Below are 25,852 nucleotides of genomic sequence, written 5' to 3' on the forward strand. Positions count from 1 at the left end.
ATGCACAAAAATACTTTTTGAAATTTTTTGGTTGAAATATTTATTTTTAAAATCACATTTTACTCTAAAACTGTCAAGAAAATCAAAGCCATAAATCTAAACAAATCATGTTCCAAATGTGAGGTTGATATCTCAGAAAATGCTCTTTCAGTGAGAGTGTGTTCGGCTGCAGTACCAAACGCTTCCACTAGAGGAACTACGTCTCTCATCATTTCTAATTCGCTCATGTTTGACCGCGAGGAGCACAAGAGTGACTATTTATTTCAGGACCATTGAACCTGTTCCAATCATGTCCATGATTTATTTATTTTTTGTTCACATAGCAAGTGCCAAAACCTTTACCAAGTTTCGTACCATTCCAATGAAAAAAAAAAAAAACGAAACTTTTTTTGGTCAAAAATAACCAAAGAGCACCAGAGGGATGTACTGGAGAAGCAAAATGACAAGATATTAAGTCTTGTTTACTGAACAATTAATTAAAATGAAGTGACTCAATTATCCTTTTCAGAGGTCTTATATTTGAGGATGAAAAACAGGCTTAATATGATTATTGGCGATGATTTATTTGTGAGTGCTGCGCGTTCAAAGTCAAAATGCAGCTCAGTTTGCATTCAATGTATTTATTTCAAACGACTGCTAATGATCTATTGTTGATGAATTATGACAATGTTTACTTTATGGTGTTAGTATTGTAATATGCTTTAGATGGTTGTAAGAGTGTGTACTTTAGCTCACTCATATGAGCTGCTGGAAGCAGTAACAACATTTCAAAATAATAGTCCCGGTGTATTTGGGTTTGTTTATAATTAAAACGGCCACATTTTGCAGAACTTATATATTTTTTCCTGCTTATTATTAGTATTTTCCTTACAAAATAAACTTCATTTAACATTTAATTCAATGTTTGCAAAATACATAATTTCACAATTATTAAATAAATACAATTCAACGCACAAATATAAATAAAAAAAACAGTGCAGTTCTTGTTTTCAAATTTTTTCAAATAATTTTAAAACATTATCTGAAATAAAATAAAATATTTTTTATTAATTTCAGATTAAGATTAATTGGCAATTTAATTGCACATCAGATCTGACTGAGAAATTACTCTCCAACGATTTAAAGTCATTATTGTGTTAAATGAGAAAAACTTCAAATTGACATTACAAAAAATATATAGATATAAGATATAATATTTTCTCAGTGATAGTAAAAATAACACTAACACTAATAACACAACACACTTGGAATCTAGACAAAGAAGAAGCTCAAATATGATGTAGATTTTCATCTATGTCACATTTATTCTAATGTGAAAGAATCTGTGCAAACTCTTGTTTTGTTCCCTGTGTGTTTAATGCCGGCGTGTTTTTGAGTGTTTTCTATAATCTGTGATGCTGTATGATCTAGAGTGAACCTGGATTGAGGGGTGAACCAGGAGAAAGAGGTTATCAGGGAGACAAGGTGAGTGTCAAGAGAGGCAGAGTAATGTTTTCAACCTTTACATGGTCATGAAATTGCAAAATTGGTGCAAACCAACACAGACTGTCCACTGGTGGTCTTACTGGAGACATCTGAAGACTAACAAAAGTATAAACTCAAAAGCTTGGTTCATGACATACATTAATTTCATGGCTTAAATTTAAGCATTTGAATTGCATTTAATATTACCATCCATTTGGATTACACAGTTTTAGCATAAACTAATAAACTTGTCAGTCATAGCCTACATAAATGAAACCGGTAATATTTCTGCACTCACAAAATCATGCCATAGTTTATTACAGTTTTTTTTTATTCGCTTTGGTACTATTTTCACAAGTTAGGTGTACATGTTCAAAACTCATAGTGCTAATATCACAACAGATCATCAAAAGTGCACTTTTTTCAAACATTTCATCATGTTTTCAATTGTGTAAGTACAATACTCAAAATCACAAAGTATCCTTTACACAACACAAAATAAGTGTTTCGTCTTCATAAATGTTTCATTCACAGTCACTGCCTTTCATAAAGCTCTTACTATCAAACTTTTGATTTGCATCTCTTCTTGTTCAGTTTAATACATTTGTCTATGATTTAATCCAACTGATCTTAATGGTTAATCAATGAATCATTTGGTACACCTATAGATTTCTATAGATATTGATTCAATACACAGTTTCTATAGAACTTGTTTGCAATTTCTGATATGGATAACCAAATGTTTGAATTATTTTTACATAAGTGATTTATAGATAATAACCACCATGATGTTCAAAGTGTGTGTGTGTGTGTGTGTGTGTGTGTGTGTGTGTGTGTGTGTGTGTGTGTGTGTGTGTGTGTGTGTGTGTGTGTGTGTGTGTGTGTGTGTGTGTGTGTGTGTGTGTGTGTGTGTGTGTGTGTGTGTGTGTGTGTGTGTGTGTGTGTGTGTGTGTGTGTGTGTGTGTGTGTGTGTGTGTGTGTGTGTGTGTGTGTGTGTGTCTGTGTCTGTGTCTGTGTGTGTGTGTGTGTGAGAGAGAGAGAGAGAGAGAGAGAGAGATGCAGAGAAATTTGCCATTTGTGCAAATACTGTAAAGCAGAATAGAGTATAAGGGAGAGGAAACAGTCAATGACTGTAAAACATCAGATTGATCAGAGATGCATCAGTAGAAGGGAGACAGCCTTCATCTGTAAAAGTCCACTACTGTATATTCAGTCAAATAGTCAAAATCATTTACTGTATTCATTGCCAGCAAACTCTGTTAGCACAGAACCTCATGGCTGAGCTTCATCACAGCTTTTGATAACACACTGGATAGATACTATTACAAACATTATGGATTCAGTTACATAAGTTAGGTTATGCACATGTATTTTCTAATGTGGCATAGCCTGTATTACTGTAATTATTTCAGCAACAACTGTGATTTGAAACATGTCTCTTGCATTGTTTGCTGTTGAATGAACTGATTGTTAAAAGTACTAAATTGAAAGAAGATCATACTGTTGTGTTTCTGTGATTAAACCAAATGTTCTCATTACATATTACAATAATCTTGTGTTTGAAACACTGATAATGTGGACTGAAGAGTGTATAACTGTAATGAAAGCATGAGATCAGGTTTTGAAAGAATGACTAGCTGTGTTACAAGTGTGATCAGTGTGGATTTTTGTACTAAGAGTTTTGAAAATGTACACCTTACTTGTGAAAATAGTACCAAAGCGAATAAAAAAAACTGTAATAACTATTTGCATCCATTTGATTCTATTTAAATAATAAAATTTTCTCATTCAAATGGCTTTGAATCGGATTAAATCTGTTAATTAATTAAATTAATTCAGTTTAAAAGTGAACACGTTTACAATTTGGAACAAGCGATATTCGATCTGCTTAAATGTATGAGATTGAAACAAATTGGATTTATTGATGATAAATATATAAAGTTATTTTGTATTTAAAACACTTTCAGTTTATTAGTGCTATTAGAGAAATATGACCCGTTTCATTTATGTATGAATGACAAATATGCATCACTTTAAGTTTATTAGTTTTTCATGTTAAAACTGTGTGATACAAATGGATGGAAATTTTATATGCAATTAAAAAATCTTATAGTTTTTGAGTGTGATTTTTTTATCAAGTAATCATTACCTTCAGGTGAAGTAATGAGACTTCACTGGTCTTAAAGTGTGTGAATCTTTTCTATGTCCATGGATTTGATGTTTGATGCAGACAGAGAGGAGACTTTGTGTTTTATTTGTGTTTCTCTTCCAGGGAACGGCTGGGAATCCCGGCCCAACAGGACCACGCGGAAAACCAGGACCGATTGTAAGATTGTGTTCTTACTCTGTGTTAAATACTAATGAAGCTCTGTGATGTTCTGTTGAGTGAACTACACTGCAGAAAGTGATGTTCTTCCTCTTGTTTTCCAGCACAAATATCCAAACATTCTTAAAACAAGATATTTTTGACTGAAGCAAAATTACTTCAGATATCAAGTCTTGTTTGGTCAATGGCGGGAAAGCTTTGCGTCATAAATTACGGCAAATTTGGTCAATGGCGGGAAAGCTTTGCGTCATAAATTACGGCAAATTTGGTCAATGGCGGGAAAGCTTTGCGTCATAAATTACGGCAAATTTGGTCAATGGCGGGAAAGCTTTGCGTCATAAATGACGGAAAATTTGGTCAAGGGCGGGAAAGCGTTGCGTCATAAATAACGGCCAATTTGGTTAATGGCGGGAAAGCTTTGCGTCATAAATGACGGGAAATTTGGTCAATGGCGGAAAGCTTTGCGTCATAAATAACGGCCAATTTGGTCAATGGCGGGAAAGCGTTGCGTCATAAATAACGGCCAATTTGGTCAATGGCGGGAAAGCTTTGCGTCATAAATGACGGAAAATTTGGTCAATGGAGGAAAGCCTTGCGTCATAAATGACGGGAAATTTGGTCAATGGCGGAAAGCTTTGCGTCATAAATGACGGGAAAGCTTTGCGTCATGAATGACGGGAAATTTGGTCAATGGTGGAAAGTGTTGCGTCATAAATGACGGGAAATTTGGTCAATGGCGGGAAAGCGTTGCGTCATAAATGACGGGAAATTTGGTCAATGGCAGGAAAGCTTTGCGTCATAAATGACGGGAAATTTGGTCAATGGTGGAAAGAGTTGCGTCATAAATGACGGGAAATTTGCTCAATGGCGGGAAAGCTTTGCGTTATAAATGACGGGAAATTTGGTCAATGGTGGAAAGCCTTGCGTCATAAATGACGGGAAATTTGGTCAATGGCGGAAAGCTTTGCGTCATAAATGACGGGAAATTTGGTCAATGGTGGAAAGTGTTGCGTCATAAATGACGGGAAATTTGGTCAATGGTGGAAAGTGTTGCGTCATAAATGACGGGAAATTTGGTCAATGGCGGGAAAGCGTTGCATCATAAATGACGGCAAATTTGGTCAATGGCAGGAAAGCTTTGCGTCATAAATGACGGGAAATTTGGTCAATGGCGGGAAAGCGTTGCATCATAAATGACGGCAAATTTGGTCAATAGCAGGAAAGCTTTGCGTCATAAATGACAGGAAATTTGGTCAATGGTGGAAAGTGTTGCGTCAGAAATGACGGGAAATTTGCTCAATGGCGGGAAAGCTTTGCGTCATAAATGACGGGAAATTTGGTCAATGGTGGAAAGCCTTGCGTCATAAATGACGGGAAATTTGGTCAATGGCGGAAAGCTTTGCGTCATAAATGACGGGAAATTTGGTCAATGGTGGAAAGTGTTGCGTCATAAATGACGGCAAATTTGGTCAATAGCAGGAAAGCTTTGCGTCATAAATGACAGGAAATTTGGTCAATGGTGGAAAGTGTTGCGTCAGAAATGACGGGAAATTTGCTCAATGGCGGGAAAGCTTTGCGTCATAAATGACGGGAAATTTGGTCAATGGTGGAAAGCCTTGCGTCATAAATGACGGGAAATTTGGTCAATGGCGGAAAGCTTTGCGTCATAAATGACGGGAAATTTGGTCAATGGTGGAAAGCCTTGCGTCATAAATGACGGGAAATTTGGTCAATGGCGGAAAGCTTTGCGTCATAAATGACGGGAAATTTGGTCAATGGTGGAAAGTGTTGCGTCATAAATGACGGGAAATTTGGTCAATGGCGGGAAAGCGTTGCGTCATAAATGACGGCAAATTTGGTCAATGGCAGGAAAGCTTTGTGTCATAAATGACGGGAAATTTGGTCAATGGTGGAAAGTGTTGCGTCATAAATGACGGGAAATTTGGTTAATGGCGGGAAAGCGTTGCGTCATAAATGACGGCAAATTTGGTCAATGGCGGGAAAGCTTTGCGTCATAAATGATGGGAAATTTGGTCAATGGCGGAAAGCCTTGCGTCATAAATGACGGGAAATTTGGTCAATGGCGGGAAAGCTTTGCGTCATAAATGACGGCAAATTTGGTCAATGGTGGAAAGTGTTGCGTCATAAATGACGGCAAATTTGGTCAATGGCAGGAAAGCTTTGCGTCATAAATGACGGGAAATTTGGTGAATGGTGGAAAGTGTTGCGTCATAAATGACGGGAAATTTGGTCAATGGCGGAAAGCCTTGCGTCATAAATGACGGGAAATTTGGTCAATGGCGGAAAGCTTTGCGTCATAAATGACGGGAATTTTGGTCAATGGCGGGAAAGCTTTGCGTCATAAATGACGGGAAATTTGGTCAATGGCGGGAAAGCGTTGCGTCATAAATGACGGCAAATTTGGTCAATGGCAGGAAAGCTTTGCGTCATAAATGACGGGAAATTTGGTCAATGGTGGAAAGTGTTGCGTCATAAATTACGGCAAATTTGGTCAATGGCGGGAAAGCTTTGCGTCATAAATGACGGGAAATTTGGTCAATGGCAGGAAAGCTTTGCGTCATAAATGACGGGAAATTTGGTCTATGGCGGGAAAGTGTTGCGTCATAAATAACGGCCAATTTGGTCAATGGCGGGAAAGCTTTGCGTCATAAATGACGGGAAATTTGGTCAATGGCAGGAAAGCTTTGCGTCATAAATGACGGAAAATTTGGTCAATGGCGGGAAAGCTTTGCGTCATAAATGATGGGAAATTTGGTCAATGGCGGAAAGCCTTGCGTCATAAATGACGGGAAATTTGGTCAATGGCGGAAAGCTTTGCGTCATAAATGACGGGAAATTTGGTCAATGGCGGGAAAGCTTTGCGTCATAAATGACGGCAAATTTGGTCAATGGTGGAAAGTGTTGCGTCATAAATGACGGCAAATTTGGTCAATGGCAGGAAAGCTTTGCGTCATAAATGACGGGAAATTTGGTGAATGGTGGAAAGTGTTGCGTCATAAATGACGGGAAATTTGGTCAATGGCGGAAAGCTTTGCTTCATTAATGACGGGAATTTTGGTCAATGGCGGGAAAGCTTTGCGTCATAAATGACGGGAAATTTGGTCAATGGCGGGAAAGCGTTGCGTCATAAATGACGGCAAATTTGGTCAATAGCAGGAAAGCTTTGCGTCATAAATGACGGGAAATTTGGTCAATGGTGGAAAGTGTTGCGTCATAAATTACGGCAAATTTGGTCAATGGCGGGAAAGCTTTGCGTCATAAATGACGGGAAATTTGGTCAATGGCAGGAAAGCTTTGCGTCATAAATGACGGGAAATTTGGTCAATGGCGGGAAAGTGTTGCGTCATAAATGACGGGAAATTTGGTCAATGGCGGGAAAGCTTTGCGTCATAAATGACGGCAAATTTGGTCAAGGGCGGGAAAGTTTTGCGTCATAAATGACGGGAAATTTGGTCAATGGCGGGAAAGCTTTGCGTCATAAATGACGGGAAATTTGGTCAATGGTGGAAAGTGTTGCGTCATAAATGACGGGAAATTTGGTCAATGGCGGGAAAGCTTTGCGTCATAAATGACGGGAAATTTGGTCAATGGCGGGAAAGCGTTGCGTCATAAATGACGGGAAATTTGGTCAATGGTGGAAAGTGTTGCGTCATAAATGACGGAAAATTTGGTCAATGGCGGGAAAGCGTTGCGTCATAAATAACGGCCAATTTGGTCAATGGCGGGAAAGCTTTGCGTCATAAATGATGGGAAATTTGGTCAATGGCGGAAAGCCTTGCGTCATAAATGACGGGAAATTTGGTCAATGGCGGAAAGCTTTGCGTCATAAATGACGGGAAATTTGGTCAATGGCGGGAAAGCTTTGCGTCATAAATGACGGGAAATTTGGTCAATGGTGGAAAGTGTTGCGTCATAAATTACAGGAAATTCTGCATAAAGTCGCTTAATTTTATTTATTTTTTTCATTAGCCAAGAGTTAATATCTGCAATACTTTCACTTCTCCAGTAAATGTATCTTGATTTAAGAAAGTTAAGATATTTGTGCTGAAAAACAAGACAGAAACACTGAGGAAGAACATGATGTTTGCACATTTCGTGTAGTGTCTGATGTGATGTTTATAGTTGATGTTCTCTCTCTGAAAGGGGAAAACGGGTGAAGCGGGCCCTCGAGGGCCTCCGGGGCCACCAGGACCCGAGGTGAGAACCGGCACTCAGTCCGAAACCTGTCGGAAGTGACTGCAATTGTTGAGCTGTTGAATTGTTTCAATTCATGCTGTGATGAAACTTTCAGATGCTTCTGCCAGATAGACATGAAAATTAAGCAATTCTGTGCGGATTTTGAAGGAAATTTGCATAATTGTGTGGATTGTTGAAATTTGTTAAAAGCTTTTAAATGGACTTGAGAGCTGAAAATATCATCAGAGTAGCCAAAATACTTAATAGTGTACTTCACTGGCGTTGGTTCCAGAAGTATTTTTCCTGTTCTATTCTCCCATCGTGATTTAAAGTCTTTAAACCAAACCAACCAGCTGTGAAGTTACAACATTACAAACTTTGATTTGAAGCAACAAAAAAAGCGGAGCTAAAGTGCTCTTTTGGGTGTACTCTCTGATTGGTGGAATGTTTTGCACAGCACTATGGGAAATGTAGTTTTCACTATGAATTCAGCTGTTAAACTCGATTATATAAAAAAAAGGCAATAATGCTAACGGATGGCTTCAACTAAACCATAAACCATCCATAAATGACCTCTGAGCTCACAGTAGGGATATCTTTGATGGTTTATAAGTCATTATTAAAAAAACAATTTCCCTATGAAGAAAACGAATGGGATTGTAACAATACCTCTAGAAAGCTAGCCGTTAGCATTCCCGTTCATCTCAATGGCCTTTGCGAGTGTTTTAGAGGTCAGTAACTGAGGTGGTTTGGTTGTGTGTAATAATCTAATTGTGTTTGAAGGGATTTGGTGCATGTGGACATCAGATGCCTTCCTTCGTCGTTTAATACAACAGAACATTAACTACATTCGAGCTGTTTATACTCTTCAATAAATAGCCTGAATTGTGTCTTTCTTGGCAGGCTTGTCTACTTCCTTGTTATTTGTGTTATTTTTGTGTTTGGTGAAGATGATTGATCTCTTGTTAATCCCAAACATGATTGTGGCTCTTCATTAGAGTAAACACAGACGCATCTGTGCGGCAAATGGATGAAACTCCACCAGCGCAAGAGTTTAGCGTCTCGCATGCTAGTTTGATAGCGGCTAAGTGGCTAGTAAGTTGCCCTCTTGTGGCACTTCTGTATTATTTTTATGATTTTATGATACATTTTTTAGATATTAAAAAAATCTAAAAAGGAAATTACTTTTGCTAATGCACATTCCTGGAATAATTGTGTACAGCAAAAAAAAATTGAGATATTAAAACTTTTTTAACTTTTTAAATCATTAATTAATTATAAAGTATTATTTATACTCAAATGATATTAAAAAATGTATAATAATAAAAAAATATTATTATTATTATTATACATTTTATATATTTAATATCTTGCATATTATATAATATCATTATATAATTATATAATAATATCTTGCATATCTGCATTCGGAAATATTTTTTTGTGCAAAATATTAGACTAATAATTAGTGATTATGATTACGCAAATATTTATTTAATTAAAAAATGTATTTCAAATGTTATTATTTATTTTAAAATATAATAATCATTTAATTAAATCATGATTTAATTATTAAGTAGTATTTCTTATCAAATATTAACAATAGTGTATCATTTTTTAATGATACAACTAATAAGTATGTTATTATTAATTAATAATTAATTATATTAAATAGAAGTATAATAATAATTACGTTAATTTATTATTTGTAATAATCTGAATTAATGATAATTTATTATTATTTTACATTTTATATATTTTTGTCTCATTATGACATAAAATGGATTGCAAACTGTCAAATAAATCCTGAACTTGGCTTTGGATGTGTTTTGGATCTGACTCTGTTACCGTGACGACCTCTCGCTGTCCGTTCACACTAGTAGTCATTAAGAGCATTTCTGTTTAATAACATGATGGCATGTCCAGTAAACCATTTGAAGAACTCTTTCTCATAAGTATAGAAAATACTAGTTATGAATGTAAACTAGGCTCTGACCCTAATTTATAGCAAGTGGGTGTGGTCTAATGACAGGTGGGCGGAGCTTCAATGACAGCCGTTTATCACCTTATAAGGTGAACATACAGTGAAGCTCATAATGCATTTTAATGTATTTATGTCCATGTTTTTAGGGTTTCCCAGGAGACATTGGTGCACCAGGACCGAACGGCCCCCCGGGACCAAAGGTAGAGAAAACCTTTTGTGCAAATCTTGGATGTTTGTTGTACCAAAACATAGATATATGCTTGCCTAGATTCCTATACACATCATATGTGTTCCAAAAGGCAGGTATTCATTTTGTGTTGCCCAGTGTGTGAGTCTCTGAACTAAAGACATGTGCTTTACCCAGGGTTCATCAGTGTGTGTGTGTGTGTGTGTGTGTGTGTGTGTGTGTGTGTGTTTAGGGTATTCAAGGATCTCGGGGCCCCCAGGGACCACCAGGGCCAAAAGGAACAGAGGTAAAGTGTTCATCCATCCATCCATCATCCATCCATCTCTCTATCGTTCCGTCTGTTAGTACAGTAGTATGGGTATACAGTGTGTGTGAGATCAGTTCTTCTCCTCGAGCTTGTGGTGTGATGCGTACGGTGATGGAAGGAATGTAGTCTTGTCTACAGGCGATGTTCTGTGGGATCTGTGGGATCTGATCACTGAATGTTTACTAAAACGCTTCCTCGTGTGTTTCTGCAGGGAGACGAAGGCCCTCCGGGTCCACCTGGAAAGCCGGGTCCCAATGTAAGTGTCTTTCTTTCTTCCATGATTAATCTCAGATGAACATGGAGGAGATCTGATGTAACGGCTTGTTGTGAGTGTGTAGAGGAAGGTTCGTTTACAGTCGTGTGTGTGTGTGTGTGTGTGTTGATCTTCTACAGGGCCGAATCGGTCGGAAAGGTTTCATCGGTGAACCAGGACCTGAAGGCCTGAAGGTAAGTGTCTCCTCAGCAACAGAAATGATCCCACCTGTCAATCATCAACCATCATCATCATAATAGAACAATATGGGGGGAAAACAACAGCCATTTTTATGTACAGTATTTCCAAAGTTGTTAACTTTACTCTCTGCTTGACCAGAATATTGATAATTTGTCCAAATGTGAGATTCATCACAAGGGATAAATTCATATTACTGTTTGGTTTACAGTCATGGATTGTTGTTGATGCAAGATTGTCATTTTGTTGATCTGGTTTTGATGTTATTATTATTATTTTTTCATGTTTCATGTTTGTTTGTTTTTTGTTCTCAGGGAGAAATTGGAGATCCAGGGAATGCTGGGAAAAATGGCCCCCCTGTAAGTGCAAATAATATCCATCCATCCATCCATCCATCCATCTATCCTATCATCTATCTATCCTATCATCTATCTATCTATCTATCTATCTATCTATCTATCTATCTATCTATCTATCTATCTATCTATCTATCTATCTATCTACACATCAACATCCCCAGAGTAAAAATAACTGCTCAGAGTACATATGGTCCCTCTCTAAAGAGTGTTAAAGTAACACTGAATCAGAGTGAAAGTAAAAGAGATAATTAAGTGATTAATTAAATGATGATTGAGCATTAGTGATGAACACCTGCTGTTAACAAGCAGAATACTAAAGAAAAGAGAAACACAAGAAAAATATTTAGACACACATGCTTCATTCCGCAATGCATGCTGGGAGCCACCATAGTATAAAACTCATGGCTCCCAGCATGCAGTGCGGCAAGAAGCATGTCACCATTGTTGAGATTTATATGTTAATTCTTGGTGTCTGTGTCTGTCAAAAAAAAAAAATTAATTAACACAATGTATTTAAAAATCAATGTCTGATCTGTTGCAAGAAAGTATTGTTGGTGAATATAATAATTAATAACAGATGACGACTTTTGGTCAGGGATAAGATTAGTGAATTATTCTACTTTATGATGCTGAAAACTATATCACCTGATCATCTTTGTTTTTGGCAAATTATGTGTTTTGGTAAACACTGTTACAAAGACCACAAACTCATATAAAAAGCCAAGAGTCAAACGGTCCATCTAAAGGAAACACTAATCATCATAATAGTGACCAAACATTTTCAATAAAACATCACCATCTAAACTTCTGTTAATTCTCAAAAAGAGCTTCTGTAGACGAATGACAGAAATAAAGTAGATCTGGTTAGTAACAAGTGAAGCTGGTAATGCTGTTAGTGGAGGTGTTTAATCCTGAAGCTGGTAACGCTGTTAGTGGAGGTGTTTAATCCTGAAGCTGGTAATGCTGTTAGTGGAGGTGTTTAATCCTGAAGCTGGTAACGCTGTTTGTGGAGGTGTTTAATCCTGAAGCTGGTAATGCTGTTAGTGGAGATGTTTAATCCTCCTCTGCTGAGATCTTCACAGATTCAGTGTCTTCTTTTCTCTTCAGTTGATTTAATCTAAGTCTGTGTCTGGAAGTCAGTTGTAGATCTTGTGTTTCTCTTTTCTTTAGTATTCTGCTTGTTAACAGCAGGTGTTCATCACTAATATTAAATAATCATTTAATTAATCACTTAATTATCTCATTTACTTTCATTCTGATTTAGAGTTACTTTAACACTATTCAGTGTTATCTATCTATCTATCTATCTATCTATCTATCTATCTATCTATCTATCTATCTATCTATCACAGTATCTATCTATCTCTCTATCTCTCTATCTATCTATCACATTATCTATCTATCCTATCTATCTATCACAGTATCTATCTATCTATCTATCTATCACTCTGTCAGTCTGTCTATCTTTTGGGTTCTTTAGGCAGTTCTTTTGTAAATGAAAGTTGTCTGAACTCTTGGTAACATTGTTTTTTGTTCAGTGTCATTGAGCAAACATGTTTGTTTTCCCATTGTGTGTGTGTGTGTGTGTGTATTTGTGTGTTTATTTTCTTGTAAAATCAGAGTCGTGACACGAGGATCTAAAGCTGTTTGGGGAAACTTTAAAAAAAGAGCCTTTTAATGTGTTTCATGAGAACGTCCTCCCTCTCGTGAACTTCTGCAGAGATGTTTCGGACACACACGCAGCGATTGCGTTTAACCCTGCGTTTCGCTCGATCTTTCCAACGGTTTTTGTGGAGGATTTGCTTTAAAAACGACGCAGAGAAACGTGCGGCTCTGTAGTTCTATGTGCAGGACTCATAATACTTGCGTTCTGGTTTGTGTTGGTCTATAGCGTACAAGCTCACATGTGTGAGGCATTAGAGATAAGTGCACTTCAACAACAGCAATCTGGACAACACAAGGTCTTTAATGAACGCCATGATTGATTGATTGATTCCTTTATTGTCATTGTACTACCATACAATGAAATTTTTATACTTTCCATCGTTCACGGCAAGAGTAGTTACAGTCATATGGCAAATTGCCCATTATTAAATAAGGTGCTTAGTATTATTTCACTTAATTGTCTACATGTCAAAAATGTCTTGTGGTGATAATTTGAGGATGTAGTTTCAGTTCATGATTCATTATCCTGATGGCATTAGGATAAAAACTGTTCATGAATCTGGTTGTGCGTGTTTTGATTGACCTAAAGCGTTTTCCAGATGGCAACAATTCAAAAAGCTGATGGGCTGGATGATTCGGGTCCGTCACAATGTAGCGTGTTTTCTGCAGAGAGCGGGAGTTAAAAATGTCATCCAAGGCAGGTAGCTGTTGATTTGTGATGTTCTGTGCGGTTTTTATAACTCTCTGCAGTGCCTTTTTATCACCAGCCGAGCTGCCTCCATACCACACCAGCATATTATATGTGAGGACACTTTCAATAGAACAGCGATAGAATGACACCAGGAGACGCGCTGACAGGTTTATTATGAACGCCATGACATCACTCTCCAAATGAACACCACCAGATCAGACGGAGGAGAAAATGGTTTAGACTCAAAGGACTTCTCAAGTACATGTATCTTCATTTACTGTAAGAGTGTGTAGATATTTGTGCTGAAAAATGACAAAAATAGTTAGGAAGAAGATTCTCTGCAGTCTTGAGTTTCCACTGAACACTCACAGAAGCCGAAACCTTTCAGATTGTTTCAATTATTCAGACACCAGCTGACAGATATTCAACATAATTCATGTGTGAGACAGTCTAACAGAAGGACGGACAAAACCAGTCAAATATCAACTGAGTTCTGCTCATATTTTATTACCATTTTCTAAACTATAGCGAATAAACTGAGATAATGTGAGGAATGTTGAAGGTGTCTGAATAATGTGTGTTTGACTGTAAGCTAATATTAGCTGCTGGATGATGATGTTTGATGCATTCGGCGTATCTGGAGTGTGTTTTTCCTCAATATCCGTCCTCTGAGGTGTGGACGGGTATATTTTGATGTAGTGTGTGTTACAGCAGAACTGCTGGCCGTCGCTCAACGCTTCCAGGAAAATACAGAAAGCCTCGTCAATCCCAGCATGCACTTGGTGTCTCTCCCGTCGAACATATGTGGCGTCTGGCCTGCGTTCAGAAAACACTTTTTTTTTTACTTCTTGGTTCTCCAGAAGCCGTTGACTCTTATATAATCTGTCTGTCCTCTCGGTCTCAGATGTATAGAGATATAAAATAGCAGCTCAGATCATTTGCTCTGAGAAAGAATATGATGACAAATGAGCTTTTGATTGCAGATTTTGGCATCTTTGCGAATCCGAGCACAGTTTGAGACGTTTTTGATCTCTTTTGTGCCTCCGGAGGAGACCGACGTATGTGAGATTCCCGTGATCTTTTTCTCAAAACAAAATGAATCAGAAGAAAGTCTTTCATGAGCAGCAAATCATCATATTAGAGTGATTTGTGAAGGATCATGTGACACTGAAGACTGGAGTAATGATGCTGAAAATGCACAGGAATAAATTACACGTTACTATATAGTCACATAGAAAACAGATGATTTACATTGGAATAAAATGTCAGAATTTTTACAGTATTTTTCATAAAATAAAAGCAGCCTTGGTGAGCAGAAGAGACTTTTTTAACTTTATTTACTTTATTATTTAATAGACTTTATTAACACATTTTTTCCTGATCGAATCTTTCAAACCTCTCAATAATGTCCTTTTGTTTTGGAAATGCCTGAAACATATAGACATGGAAAACTCTGTAGGAGCTTCAGGTCAAACGAGCCAAAGATATCTGATGTAATGATTGTACTTTGACGAATTAACCGTCTAACGGAAAGTTCCCCAGGGCTGATGGTGCATGCTGGGAATCGTCCCAAAACCTGCGCACTGTACCAACATACAGACAACTGTGGAAAATCCTGTGTGAAGCCTCACGTCTGTGATGATTTACGAGCGCTGACAGTGTGTTGTGTTCATTCCTCTGGGAACTAACTTTATTTATTCTCTATTGTCATAATACATCTGTTTGTTAATAAGAAGATACATATGAGCAGTTTTGATTAATTCTGTTAGTTAATGTCCCTGTAAACAGTGCAGATGAGTTTAGCCAGTGTGTGAATATACTGGACAGTCTTAAAGACACAGTTTTCACCCTCACACTGCAAAACACGCTTTTCTTACTTAGTGTTTGTGTCTTGTTTCCAGTCCAAATATCAGACATTTCTTAAATCAAGATGCATTTACTAAAGTAGTAAAATGACATAAGATATTAAGTCTTGTTTTCTGGGGGAATAAATTAAAATTAAAACAAGCAAAATGATCTGCCAATGGGGAGAAAAATAATGTTGTTTCTGTTTGAATTAAGATTATTTTTCTCCCCATTGGCAGATCATTTAGCTTTTTTTAAGCATCAACTCACTTAATTTTGATTAATTCCCCCGGAAAACAGGACATAATATCTTATGTAATTTTACTCATCTAGTAAATGCATCTTGATTTATGAGTTTTTAGATATTTGGACTGGAAACAAGACAAAAATACTAAGTAAGAAAAGCAGTTTTTGCAGTGTGAAAATAGTGCATTAGTCATTTTTACTATAAATTTATGACGCCTAAATTAAAATAAATTTATTTGATCAAAAATACAGTTAAAACAGTGAAATATTAATGCAATGTAAATCATCTGTTCTCTATGAGAATATATAGTAAAGTGTAATTTATTCCTGTGGTCAAAGCTGAATGTTCAGCATCATTACTCCAGTCTTCAGTGTCACATGATCCTTCACAAATCACTCTAATATGATGATTTGATGCTCAAGAAACACTTATGATTATTATCAGTGTTGAAAACAGTTGTGGTACTTCAGATTTTTTTGGAAACTGTCAGACATTTTATTTTTCAGTTTTATTATATTACATTACATTACATTCTTCAGATAATTATTACATCTTGTAATGCAATTCTTCAGTTCCTGTTTGAACGCTCTCCAAAATCTGACTCGAGGAATGCAGGTGTGTGTGTGTGTGTGTGTGTGTGTGTGTGTGTGTGTGTGTGTGTGTGTGTGTGTGTGTGTGTGTGTGTGTGTGTGTGTGTGTGTGTGTGTGTGTGTGTGTGTGTGTGTTTAACCAGCTCTTGTTCTCTGTGTTGTTCAGGGTCCAGTGGGAATGATTGGATTAACCGGAGTGATCGGACAACCTGGAGAAAAGGTAAAAGCTGAGTCTTTATCTTAAAGCACCATTCCACCATAAATACATCATGATCTATATTGGAAACATGAAACATGATGATGATGTGGCACCGTGATGAAATGGATCTGCTACAGTGAAGATCAGATTTGCAGACTGAAATCAGTGTGTTTAATTGTGTGTGTTCAGGGAGATCGAGGTCCTCCTGGTCCTCTGGGTCCTCCAGGAGAGAAAGGTTCAATAGTAAGAACTTATTTCACAAACATGTATATTAAAATCCATTGCACTGCAAAAACATGTTGTACAAATATCTAAAACCCAATATCTTCAGTCATTCTGCTTCTCCAGTAAATCTAACATTTCTTGAATGTAAATTGTTGACAATGCGAAACGTGTGTAAATCATTAGTGAAGGCGAGTTAAGGCTGATCTTAACCCGTTCAGGAGCTGGATGGGTCACTGGTCAGTGGGTGTATGGTGATAACCGTGTGTCTTTCTCTTTGTAATAGGGGTATCCGGGTCTTCCAGGAGGTCCTGGAGATTTCGGCCCACAAGGTCCACCAGTAAGTTTACCCATGATCCTCTGCTGTTTCATCAAATTACAAATTTCATCTGAAATACTTCACAAATGAAAACTATTTCTAAAGCTTTAATGCAATCGACAGAAGTAAAAAAGCTAAACGTTGGCTATAAACGAACTACACTACGGTCACATGACTTCAACACTTATCACTTTTGACCAATAGGTGGTGCTGTTGCTAAATTGGTGTTGTGTGGTCAGTGTGAGCACATAATGGCACTTACAAACTTTGGTGTCAACATGCCAAAGCGTTGTAAAGTTACAGCCTCAGAATCAGCTTGGCGCCATGCCATCAAATGTCTTAATGTGTTATATGAGAATGGTTCATAAAGCCTTCATATGGTTTGAAGATAATTTTAGATGATTTTGGTGAAAATCGGTCAAGGAGGAGTTTGAAAAAGTAGGCTTTCAAAAAAATTATAATTGCGTACAGCAATTTTGATCAACCATGGTATAACTTGTATCATTATTCTTGGTATGACTCAAGGAATCTATCAAAAGCAGTTTCATTCAAATAATCCAAATTAATAAAAAGCTATTAGCATTTGTTTAAATTTCCCAACAGGTGGTGGTCGTGATGACGCATATAGAGTTTCGTAACGATACCCAATGCGTTCATAGAATACAGCATTTTATGACAAAATTCAAAATGGCTGACACCAAAAATGGTTGAGACAAAATTGGGTATCATTCGACTCGGCGTGATGCACTGAACTAAAGAGACCAGTTTAATAAATTTTTGGGCAAACCACACAGAAGTTATAAGCAAAAAGAGCTATTTTTCATATCTCCTGACCAGTAGGTGGCGCTGTGCTGAAATGCTGCATGTAACATCAGGTCATGCTTGTGATGACATGTACCAAGATTCATCTCAATATGTTGAAGCGTTGTGGAGATGTAGCCTCGCATCCAATTTTGGTGTGTTCTTTGATAAATTCGTTCATGCGTTATTCAAGAACAGTTGAGTTTATCAAAAAGCTTTTAATAGCTTTTTGGCCAGCATGATTTGAAGATGATCTGAACCAATTTTGGTGAAAATCGGATGAACCACGACGAATCATGTTGAGCCAATGAATCAGAGAAGAATTGAGTTTCTAGCCCTTGCGGTTCAAAAGTTATTAGCATAAACTTGAGTGCAACTTCGGACAGTTAGTGGCGCTAGAGGGATGGAGTTAGAGACTCCAAAATTGCTGTGGTTAATGTTTGGACTGTCCTCTATCTGCGTGCCAAATTTCATTATTTTCCTGCAAGCGGTTCTATGGGCTGCTGTAGAGTCGAGTGAAAGAAGATGAGGGAATAATAAGAACACACAGGGCCCTATCTTGCACCCAGCGCAATTGACTTTGTACACCGACGCATGTTTCATTCCTATTTTGCACCCGACGCACAGCGGACTTTTCCCTCCACAGACGCACGTCGGTAAATTAGGGAATGAACTTGCGCTCCCGGGGGCGGTTCAGTGAAAAGAGGAGGAGTGTTCCGGCGCAAACGTTCCCTGGTGCTATTTTGCTGTTTCAGAAAACGATTCCGCCACTGAACAGGAGAAACCTAGTCTAAAGTCATCGGTGCGTTATTCAGATGCTATTTTAAGAGCACATGCTTGGCCATAATGTAGTGTGTGCACAACACACATACACTTTGCTTCTCTCATCTACACAGGAGCAGCAGTTCTCATTTTTAGAAAATGAGGAAAAATATTACCACACGAGGGAAATTATTGTGGTGTCCATGAAGATGTGAATAATAGGCATAAATCTAGCTTACACATTTACCCAAATTATCATACGCCTGTTTAACCGAAGCTAATTTGGGTGTGTTTCTCCATCCCCAATGTCACTTCTCTGTGTTTTACGGCCCTGACGAGAACGTCGGTCTCCTCGGCTGTGAACCGCTCCTGGCGTGCGTCTGGCAAATCCGCCGTTATAATAGCAAACTGCCATGGAACAAGCGCGCCTGCTCTTAAAGGGAATGTGAGATGTCGCTCTGATTGGTTTATTTCACGTTACGCCCAAACCACACCTATGAGTAATGAAGCGACTTCAGACCAACACATTGTAGATTTGCGTCGAGCGCAAGAGTCATTTATCCCGCCGGTATAATAGCAACAGCACCCGAGACCCGCCCACAAAGTTACTTGCGTTTCGCGCTTGATACTTGCGTTTCAGATCGTTAAAATAGGGCCCTGACAGACACAACACACCTTCAGATGTACTTTTGAGTCTCCAACAGTCTTTGTTTGTTTTTTTACAATGTATGATGGTGCTTGAACAATGGTAATAATTGAATGTTATGTGATATGTCAAAGTACCATGGTATTATTTTAACTGGTGTGAAGTTCAGTGATGATGAAGTGATATACACACAGATGCAGTGGTTGCAGAAACACATCAGCGTTGAAGCTTCACTTTGCCTCTTTCTGTCTGTCTCTCTTCCTCAAGGGTCCACAAGGGCTGAGAGGAGCAGCGGGCGTTTCGGGGCCCAAGGGACGAAGGGTAAGACGTAGGGATGCACCCATATGAAAATTTTGCCCGATACCGATAACCGATAATTCGTTATATATTTGAAAGCCAATAACCGATATATTGGCCGATAAATCGAAATCCAAATTTGTAATTACTTTTTGAGAGCCTGATCACAAAAACAAAAGTTTCACCATTAAAAGCCACGTCCCAAACACACAATTATATGAAGCCGATATCACGGCACATTACTGTATTTTCCTTATATGAAGTGATTCCAATCATATTTCAAGCAGTTTAAAGCCATCATGTTGAACAGTCGCATCTGAAGAGTCTCAGCTGAAGGAAATAATACATTATTTATCGGCTTTAATATATCGGACACATTTTCTTATCAGGCCGATAACGATAACATAAAAAATATCGGCCGATACCGATATGGTGGCCGATATATTGTGCATCTCTAGTAAGACGAGTAGTGAAGGAAAATTATGATTCTGTCGCTTGTTTTTGTTGCTAATGATGTAAATGCGTCTGTCAATCAATCAACCAATCAATTAATCAATCAATCAATCAACTTTTATTTATAAAGCACGATAAAAGCAACAGTAGTTGGCCATTGGTCTGTACATCAGGATAAATATCTAAAAAAACAAGCGCAAAACAAGTGATAAAGGGAGTTTACATCGAAAACACCAATCAGAAAATTCAACGTTAATTCCAGGACAGTTGTAAGCCTGTGAAAGAGCTGTAGGTCTTTAACTTAGATTTAAAAACAGACTCTGTGGATAGAGCAGTTTGATTGGTGGAATGCTTTGATTGACAGTTTTGCATGTATATCGAAGGAAAATACAGTAATGTGCCGTGATATCGGCTTCATAAAATTATAATGATGTCAAAAAGTTTTAGTAGTTGTGTTTTTTTTTGTGTCATTTTTTTATTTGGTTTTTTCATGTTCATTGTCAGTTCATTTTAGATTCGGTTTGAAACGTAATTTAATTGTGAGTAGTTTTTGAGATTTCAGGATTCTCCCATTCAAGTAGACAAGACTTTTCCTGCAAAATACTTTTTCCGCTGGCTAATGGTCCTAGTAATAAGTTCACAGGCTCTGTTTGTACAGCGCTTCAGCTCTATCTGTTCAGAGATCAGTGTGTCGTCTTCTGTTGCCGGACTGAATCGTGTTTAACTACAGGGACCTCTAGTGGTCAAACTGAATATGACCCCAAAACCAAAAAGAAATCTAACACAATGTAAAATATAAATGCTTGTGTGTGTATTCAGTATTATTTTAGTATCAGTAAAACACAATTATAATTTTTAGATTTTTAATTAGATTTTTAGATTTAATTCGGTTTCTGTTAAAGTTTTAGTAATTTAATTGCGTGCTATTGTCATTTTTATTCGGTTTTTTTATTGTCTATGTAGTTTTTTATTAAGTTTTAGTTAATTTAGTTTTATTTTATTACTCCAACTTAAACATAAATGAAAAATGCCATCAACTATCTCAAATAAAACATGTTTTTATGTATATATTTTGTCAGTTAAATTTTACATTTATAAAATTCTAAGCTTTTTGTTAGATTAGAAACTGATTTAGATTTACAGTAATCTGGCGTATAAACGTTCATATCCAATGTCACGTAACATAAAGAGTTAAAGTGTTTTAAAGGTACAGTGTTAAAAACAGCCAGTTTAATTGATACCAGGTCAGTGAGAGGCTAAACGCTCATGAATTACATGCAGGAAACCTTGACTAGCGTAATAAGTGTGGAAGAGAAAGAGCGTGTTTGACGTGAGTGCTAATGACACAGGATGAAGAGTGTCAGAGGCCACAGAAGCTGATGAAAAGAGGTTTGAGGTTCATGCCAAACTCCGCAATTAAGAGAATGTTCCCCTCTGTTCTGTTTATATAAAACTGTGCAGATCTCATTTTAATGATGGTGAGGACGGGCGACTTTAACCCCCCGTGTGAAAACATGGCAGACAGATCGCTTACACATCCTGAACAGAGAGCTCAGGCCTTCTGAAGCCTCAGTTCACCAGATGAGACTCTTCTTCTGTGAAACACACACACCGTTGCACAGCTTTACCCGCCGTCAGCAGATGAGACACACACACACCGTTACACAGCTTTAACCCGCCGCCAGCAGATGAGACACACACACACCGTTACACAGCTTTACCCGCCGTCAGCAGATGAGACACACACACCGTTACACAGCTTTACCCGCCGCCAGCAGATGAGACACACACACACCGTTACACAGCTTTACCCGCCGCCAGCAGATGAGACACACACACACCGTTACACAGCTTTACCCGCCGCCAGCAGATGAGACACACACACACCGTTACACAGCTTTACCCGCCGTCAGCAGATGAGACACACACACACCGTTACACAGCTTTACCCGCCGCCAGCAGATGAGACACACACACACCGTTACACAGCTTTACCCGCCGCCAGCAGATGAGACACACACACACCGTTACACAGCTTTACCCGCCGTCAGCAGATGAGACACACACACCGTTACACAGCTTTACCCGCCGCCAGCAGATGAGACACACACACACCGTTACACAGCTTTACCCGCCGTCAGCAGATGAGACACACACACACCGTTACACAGCTTTACCCGCCGTCAGCAGATGAGACACACACACACCGTTACACAGCTTTACCCGCCGTCAGCAGATGAGACACACACACCGTTACACAGCTTTACCCGCCGTCAGCAGATGAGACACACACACACCGTTACACAGCTTTAACCCGCCGTCAGCAGATGAGACTCTTCTTCTGTGAAACACACACACACCTTTACACAGCTTTACCCGCCGCCAGCAGATGAGACACACACACCGTTACACAGCTTTACCCGCCGTCAGCAGATGAGACACACACACCGTTACACAGCTTTACCCGCCGCCAGCAGATGAGACACACACACACCGTTACACAGCTTTACCCGCCGTCAGCAGATGAGACACACACACACCGTTACACAGCTTTACCCGCCGCCAGCAGATGAGACACACACACCGTTACACAGCTTTAACCCGCCGTCAGCAGATGAGACTCTTCTTCTGTGAAACACACACACCTTTACACAGCTTTAACCCGCCGTCAGCAGATGAGACTCTTCTTCTGTGAAACACACACACCTTTACACAGCTTTACCCGCCGCCAGGAGATGAGACTCTTCTTCTGTGAAACACACACACCTTTACACAGCTTTACCCGCCGTCAGCAGATGAGACACACACCGTTACACAGCTTTAACCCGCCGTCAGCAGATGAGACACACACACCGTTACACAGCTTTACCCGCCGTCAGCAGATGAGACACACACACACCGTTACACAGCTTTACCCGCCGCCAGCAGATGAGACACACACACACCGTTACACAGCTTTACCCGCCGTCAGCAGATGAGACACACACACACCGTTACACAGCTTTACCCGCCGCCAGCAGATGAGACACACACACCGTTACACAGCTTTAACCCGCCGTCAGCAGATGAGACTCTTCTTCTGTGAAACACACACACACCTTTACACAGCTTTACCCGCCGCCAGGAGATGAGACTCTTCTTCTGTGAAACACACACACCTTTACACAGCTTTACCCGCCGTCAGCCGATGAGACACACACACCGTTACACAGCTTTAACCCGCCGTCAGCAGATGAGACTCTTCTTCTGTGAAACACACACACCTTTACACAGCTTTACCCGCCGCCAGCAGATGAGACTCTTCTTCTGTGAAACACACACACCTTTACACAGCTTTACCCGCCGCCAGCAGATGAGACACACACCGTTACACAGCTTTAACCCGCCGTCAGCAGATGAGACACACACCGTTACACAGCTTTAACCCGCCGTCAGCAGATGAGACACACACACCGTTACACAGCTTTACCCGCCGTCAGCAGATGAGACACACACACCGTTACACAGCTTTACCCGCCGTCAGCAGATGAGACACACACACCGTTACACAGCTTTACCCGCCGTCAGCAGATGAGACACACACACACCGTTACACAGCTTTACCCGCCGCCAGCAGATGAGACACACACACACCGTTACACAGCTTTACCCGCCGTCAGCAGATGAGACACACACACACCGTTACACAGCTTTACCCGCCGTCAGCAGATGAGACACACACACACCGTTACACAGCTTTACCCGCCGTCAGCAGATGAGACACACACACACCGTTACACAGCTTTACCCGCCGTCAGCAGATGAGACACACACACACCGTTACACAGCTTTACCCGCCATCACCAGATGAGACTCCTCTTCTGTGAAACACACACACCGTTGCACAGCTTTACCCGCCGTCAGCAGATGAGACACACACACACCGTTACACAGCTTTACCCGCCATCACCAGATGAGACTCCTCTTCTGTGAAACACACACACCGTTGCACAGCTTTACCCGCCGTCAGCAGATGAGACACACACACACCGTTGCACAGCTTTACCCGCCGTCAGCAGATGAGACTCTTCTTCTGTGAAACACACACACCTTTACACAGCTTTACCCGCCGCCAGCAGATGAGACACACACACCGTTACACAGCTTTAACCCGCCGTCAGCAGATGAGACACACACACCATTACACAGCTTTACCCGCCGCCAGCAGATGAGACACACACACCGTTACACAGCTTTAACCCGCCGTCAGCAGATGAGACTCTTCTTCTGTGAAACACACACACACCGTTACACAGCTTTAACCCGCCGTCAGCCGATGAGACACACACACACCGTTACACAGCTTTACCCGCCGTCAGCAGATGAGACTCTTCTTCTGTGAAACACACACACCTTTACACAGCTTTACCCGCCGTCAGCAGATGAGACACACACACCGTTACACAGCTTTAACCCGCCGTCAGCAGATGAGACACACACACCATTACACAGCTTTACCCGCCGCCAGCAGATGAGACACACACACCGTTACACAGCTTTAACCCGCCGTCAGCAGATGAGACTCTTCTTCTGTGAAACACACACACACCGTTACACAGCTTTAACCCGCCGTCAGCAGATGAGACACACACACCGTTACACAGCTTTAACCCGCCGTCAGCAGATGAGACTCCTCTTCTGGAAAACACACACACCGTTACACAGCTTTACCCGCCGCCAGCAGATGAGACTCCTCTTCTGGAAAACACACACACCGTTACACATTACAGTTCCAGATTCAGAATCAAGCGAACTCCTCTTAAGATCGGCTTCTTTTGGACAGATTCTTAGGCAGCTTTGCATGGCACTCCCAGAATGCACTGCAACAAGCTCAGTTGAACAAAATGAGAAAAATGTTGTTATAAATATCCCTGTAATTCATTCAGTTCTGAAAGTATAGACTGAAAAATAGTTTCATGATACGTAATATTTAAAGCAGTGTTTTTAGTATTATTTATATACTTTGTAGTATTTATTCATATTTTGAATTAGATTTTTTTTTTTTTTTTTTTTTTTTTAGAATTCATTTTCATTTTAGTTGGAAGTTTTTGTTTTTAAAAAACAAAAATATTTTTTAGTACTTTTAGTATTTTAACTTATATTTATTTAGGTTCATTTTCCAGTCATTCAGGCAACATTTCTTATTTTTGCTCAAGTTTATTATTTTAGCTTTAGTTAACAATAACAACACTGATATGACCGTGTCTCTGTGAATTTGAATTTCAAGTTTTAATAAAATAAGTTTAATAAGTTTGATCCTTTTTTAAATATTTATGTTTAATTGTATATTTTATTTAATAAAAAAATAAAAAAATTTAATAGTTTTATTAAACAATAACAACACTGACTTAAACATATCACTTCTAGCACTAAACATCTTGACACTAAACTATTATTATTATTATTATTGAGGTTCCGTCTCCGCTAGGGTTGGACGGCGAGGCAGTGTCACAGAACGTCTCTTGTTCTGGTTTAGTTTGGCTTGTTCTGGATGCTCGTTGTGTTTGGTCTGGCGTGTCGTCTCCGCTCTGTTGGCTCATTGATCAACTAGCTGGACTGTTTATGAGAACGATTAAATAAATCTCACAAGATTGTCATGAAAGTGTTTTCAGTGTGTATAGATGATAGATGATAGTCATGATGTTTAAGGCAAGATGCCACAGGCAAAAAATAAATAAAAATTAATTCACTGGTCAATTTAGAGATTTTGGACCATACATGTCTTCTTTCAGACCAGTGGACAGAAAACATCCCAAATACACATTTAAGTGTTTATTTTATTGCACTTCATCCATTTGCGT

The 25,852-nt window shown here is 39.1% G+C and overlaps 1 protein-coding gene across 1 annotated transcript in view; it reads left to right on the plus strand.

Annotated features, from left to right (window-relative positions):
- Positions 1–25,852, plus strand: part of col24a1 (collagen type XXIV alpha 1 chain) — a 119,334-nt gene that overhangs the window by 53,031 nt on the left and 40,451 nt on the right. The window contains exons 17-28 of the mRNA XM_082145807.1: positions 1,411–1,464; positions 3,737–3,790; positions 7,955–8,008; positions 10,118–10,171; positions 10,391–10,444; positions 10,677–10,721; positions 10,859–10,912; positions 11,231–11,275; positions 16,480–16,533; positions 16,702–16,755; positions 17,021–17,074; positions 19,530–19,583. Of these exons, the coding sequence (XP_082001933.1) occupies positions 1,411–1,464; positions 3,737–3,790; positions 7,955–8,008; positions 10,118–10,171; positions 10,391–10,444; positions 10,677–10,721; positions 10,859–10,912; positions 11,231–11,275; positions 16,480–16,533; positions 16,702–16,755; positions 17,021–17,074; positions 19,530–19,583 (630 nt within the window). The remainder of the gene's footprint in view (positions 1–1,410; positions 1,465–3,736; positions 3,791–7,954; positions 8,009–10,117; positions 10,172–10,390; positions 10,445–10,676; positions 10,722–10,858; positions 10,913–11,230; positions 11,276–16,479; positions 16,534–16,701; positions 16,756–17,020; positions 17,075–19,529; positions 19,584–25,852) is intronic.

Source organism: Leuciscus leuciscus (assembly GCF_965113295.1).
Source record: "Leuciscus leuciscus genome assembly, chromosome: 18".
Taxonomy (NCBI): Eukaryota; Metazoa; Chordata; class Actinopteri; order Cypriniformes; family Leuciscidae; genus Leuciscus; species Leuciscus leuciscus.